Source organism: Rhagoletis pomonella, unplaced genomic scaffold (assembly GCF_013731165.1).
Source record: "Rhagoletis pomonella isolate Grant_MI unplaced genomic scaffold, Rhpom_1.0 Rhpom_scaffold_06060, whole genome shotgun sequence".
Classification (NCBI taxonomy): domain Eukaryota; kingdom Metazoa; phylum Arthropoda; class Insecta; order Diptera; family Tephritidae; genus Rhagoletis; species Rhagoletis pomonella.
This window is the reverse complement of record NW_023464596.1, coordinates 8,324-10,476: the sequence shown is the minus strand read 5'-3', so window position 1 is coordinate 10,476 and position 2,153 is coordinate 8,324. Positions and strand designations below refer to the sequence as shown.

The 2,153-nt window shown below is 55.9% G+C and overlaps 1 protein-coding gene across 1 annotated transcript; it reads left to right on the top strand.

The window, feature by feature from the left end:
- Positions 1 to 137: 137 nt before the first annotated feature.
- Positions 138 to 1,659, top strand: LOC118755358 (glycine-rich cell wall structural protein-like; the record flags this gene model as incomplete). Its single annotated transcript, XM_036490198.1, has 1 exon — positions 138 to 1,659. A coding segment is annotated over one exon (1,522 nt), but the record flags the coding sequence as incomplete, so codon positions are not given.
- Between the last annotated feature and the right edge of the window lie 494 nt (positions 1,660 to 2,153).

Sequence of the window (2,153 nt, the reverse complement as noted above, 5' to 3'; positions counted from 1 at the left end):
GCAGGTGGAGGCGGAGGTGCAGGTGGTGGCGGAGGTGCTGGTGGAGGCGGTGGAGGTGGAGGTGCAGGTGGCGGCGGCGGTGGTCCAGGTGGCTATGGAGGCGGGTGTAGTGGCGGTAGTTGTGGTAAACCTAATAGCGGTAGTTATGGCGGCGGCGGTAGCGGTTGTGGTGGTCCATCTTGCGGTGTTGGTGGTGGTGGCGGCGGAAAGCCCATTGCGCCACCGACCACTATTTATCTTCCACCAGTGCAATCACCTACAGGACCAAGTAGCGGGTGTCAAAGCGGAAACTGTGGTGGACCTGGCTCACCTGGTGGAGCAGGCGGATTGGGTGGTTCTGGAGGATTTGGTGGTTCTGGAGGATTTGGTGGTTCTGGGGGATTTGGTGGTTCTGGTGGATTTGGCGGTTCAGGTGGATCAGGAGGTTCTGGTGGTCATGGTGGTCCTGGTGGATATGGTGGACCAGGAGGGATCGGTGGTTCGGGTGGACATGGTGGTGGCAGCCCTGGCGGTCCTGGTAGTCAAGGAGGTCATGGTTTTCCTGGCGGACCCGGTGGTAATGGATTTCCCGGTGGTCCTGGCAGTACTGGCGGCCCAGGTGGTGATGGCTACCCCGGCGAACCTGGTAGTCCTGGCAGTCCAGGTGGCTCTGGTGGTTACGGCAGTTCAGGTGGCTCCGGAGGTAAAGGTGGTTATGGCGGCAAAGTTGTCTATGGTGGTACCGGCGGTGTTGGCAGTGGAAGCCAAGGTGCTCCTGGTGGTTTAGGAGGCCATGGTGGACATGGCGGCTCTGGTGGATTCGGAGGTGCTGGCGGATACGGAGGATCAGGCGGACTCGGTGGTTCTGGTGGGTTCGGCGGTTCCGGCGGTCATGGCGGTGGAAATCTTGGGGAACCTGGATATCCTGGCGGCATAGGCAACTCTGGTGGCCATGGCGGTGCCGGTTATCCTGGTGGTGCCGGAAGTCCCGGCGCATCCGGCAGCCCTGGTGGACCCGGTGGATTCGGCGGTCCGGGAGGTTCCGGTGGAATTGGCGGCGCGGGAGGACATGGTGGTGCTGGTTATCCTGGTGGAGCCGGAAGTCCCGGCGGATCCGGCAGTCCTGGTGGGCCCGGTGGATTTGGTGGTCCGGGCGGCACCGGTGGTTTTGGCGGCGCGGGAGGACATGGCGGTGCAGGTGGTTATGGAGGTAGCGGTGGACAAGGTGGCAGTGGCGGGTACGGTGGAAATGGTGGTCCAGGCCCCGAACCTGGCGCACCAGGTGGACCACCTAGTTTTGGCTACCCGGGTGAACTGGGTGGACCACAAGTACCTAGTACTGGTGGAACTGGTTGTACGAGCGGTGCATGCGGTAGCGCGAAACCACACAGTGGCCGAGGAGGCGATGGCGCAATAATTTTTGGCCACCCTGGTCTGGGCTCATCAGGTGCTCACAGTGGAGCTAGTGCAACGGTGAATGCAGGAGCAGGCAGCCAGGCATTTCCGCTACCTGGCGCGGGAGGAGCTGGCGGTGGCAGTGGCGGCGGTTGTTCAAGTGGAAAATGTGGCAGTGTCGGCGGCAGCGGAAAAAGGGGCTATGGCAGCTCATGGAGCAGCGCGGGCGCCTATGCCAGCGCCTCAGCGAGTGCACACTCCAGCAGCTATGTTAAGAGCTATTAAGGAAAGTTGGAAGCCATAGTTTAGTTGTAGTTTAACTACTCATACTCGTATAAATACCTATATTTAGTTAGCGAAAAAATTCCGACATTTTTAAATATATATACATATTAAATAAATTAAGATGTCGTCAGATATTTGTAACTATTATACATATCTGTTCGTACGTAAATATAAAATGTATGTAAAAATAGTCTAATCGATTCCAAATTTTTTTAAGTATCTTATTCGAATGCTGCGCTCAGCTCTTAAGTACTCATGCGGCTGCGTTTCTTTCCGTTGCACACGTCTTCTTGTTTGCCACAAATTCATATTTAATCGTGTTAAAATTAGCATTAAACATTGAACGGGTTGGCAAATGCAGTTTCAAATTAGACCTGTCAAAACAGCCCCTCCATTAGCATTTGCAACACACGCACACACATAAAGGGATTTGGGTCTAAGTATAAGTATAGTTGTAAGAAGCGGGTCACACATCTTCGTCAGACGGACGAGCG